Source organism: Montipora capricornis, chromosome 3 (assembly GCF_036669925.1).
Source record: "Montipora capricornis isolate CH-2021 chromosome 3, ASM3666992v2, whole genome shotgun sequence".
Classification (NCBI taxonomy): Eukaryota; Metazoa; Cnidaria; class Anthozoa; order Scleractinia; family Acroporidae; genus Montipora; species Montipora capricornis.
Genome location: NC_090885.1, coordinates 69,883,641 through 69,885,489, shown reverse-complemented (window position 1 = coordinate 69,885,489; position 1,849 = coordinate 69,883,641). Strand labels below are relative to the sequence as shown.

Here is a 1,849-nt window from a genome sequence, read left to right as displayed (position 1 = left end):
AACAAAGAATTTTAATGTATGACGTGGTAATACGCAAAAACCTATAAAAACAGCATAAGCCGATTACATTAAATGATCTAATTTTCCCTGTGTAAAGAAAAGGCGTTAGCTTAACACATTTAAGCGCTTTGTAAATGAGAGTTAATATATAGTTACCTGTTTTAAGAAAAATAAGACACTGGGGGATGAGATTGATATACAACGAAAACCAAAACGAAAGGAAAAGAAGAAGACTGATTTTGTCACTTTTGTTGGCTCTGAAACCGAAAGGTGCTGTGTGACTTGTGCAGTATTTTCTCTCAAGGCGAGGACAAATGCGATAATAAATGAAGTTCTTCATGATGATAAAGGCCATGCCTCAACATCACCACAAATTAGACACAAATGACAGACCTTTCCTGGCACTAGGTGTACTTAATATTACATATTATTTATAGGCATTTGCATGTGCAGTCAGTTTCTTCGTAATGTGATCCCGATAAATGTCAAACCTCAGAATATTGTAACCAGCACCGATTATAGAGACATCTGACGGAGGCCTAACAAAGAACGCTAAGAATTATAAACTGCTGTCTCCTCTTCGGAGAGCAATAATCAATCAGTAACAGAAATGAACTCCCACTGCGTCTGCGTGTTCATGGGAAGCAACCAGATGTGGTTCTTACGAAAAGCTTAAGCAAGGACGACAGCGACGGACTAAATTAACAAAATTTGCCCGTCCCGGATGTACGTTTTACATTTTGATGCATTAATTCTTTAGCCGTTCTCGCTTTGACAACGACGCGATATGATCAAATTTCGATTCATGTAGAGGCGCTCACTCGACGCTAGCACCTGGCCATCAATTTCAATTTTTCCCCCAAGCATTTCAACCGTTCGAATCAAAGTTTATTCCTAGAATGATAATGCCCACTTTTCATTCCGAACTACTTGGAGTAATCGAGAAATTTTTACAATGACGGAAAATATGATATTTTCAGAAGTCATCTTCCTCCGCTAGTCGTCATCGCCGCGTCGGCCTTGTTTTGGCTTCCTATTGTCGGCGCTGACCGACAGGATCGCGTGTCTCTGCCAACGAGAATGGCCAAACAAAGAACGGCGACCTTACATGTGTCTTAGATTAATCTTATGAGAACTACTCTCGATTCTCATGAAAACATTTTCTATGATTTCCGATATATAAAATCAAGGTCTTTGTTCTCCTGGTTAGATATCAGTAATTACTGGCATCACGGCAACTTTCGTTATGGCTAAGGGAAGTGGTGGCGGACGATGCCGGATAGCTCGTGGTCTTTCCAAAAACACAAGTTCTTCCATCTCGGCATTATGATTAGGCCTGCAACAGAAAGAAAGGAGGATTTTAAAGACATGAGCTGAGCAAAGCGCTAAAAGGACAAATTTATCACGGCCCAATTTAAAAGCCTTCTCTGTAACTGAAACCTTTGTGTGATAGAGAATATATGAAAATTCCACTTATTCTTTGATTGCACCTGTGCTTCACGGGGGCCATGTTCAGTTGGTGGAAAGAACAATAGGCCATTTTTTAATACAGCATGTAACATAATACCAGGAACATGATGGCCTCCTGATAATAAGCACTGACTAAATGACTGGTTCCAAGGAAAAACGTGAGTTTTGTTTCCCCGACTGAAACCCTCAATGTTCCTCGAGGCGAAGCCGAGGGGAACATTGAGGAGATTTGGAGATCTAACATGATGTAACATGATTCGTTAGATCTCCAAATAAACCTGATGAAGGCTGGTATTGGCCAGCCGAAATATCGTTAAAAAATACATTTTCGCGTTGTTTTATCAGTCGTGCAGTACTGTCTACTTGACTTTCATAAATA

General features: G+C 40.1%; 1 protein-coding gene across 1 annotated transcript in view; it reads right to left on the bottom strand.

The window, feature by feature from the left end:
* LOC138041034 (prominin-1-like) overlaps positions 1–1,849 on the bottom strand; it is a 30,058-nt gene continuing 28,209 nt past the window's right edge. The window contains exon 24 of the mRNA XM_068886804.1: positions 1–1,336. Coding sequence (XP_068742905.1) covers positions 1,207–1,336 — 130 coding nt within the window. The 3' untranslated portion in view covers positions 1–1,206. The remainder of the gene's footprint in view (positions 1,337–1,849) is intronic.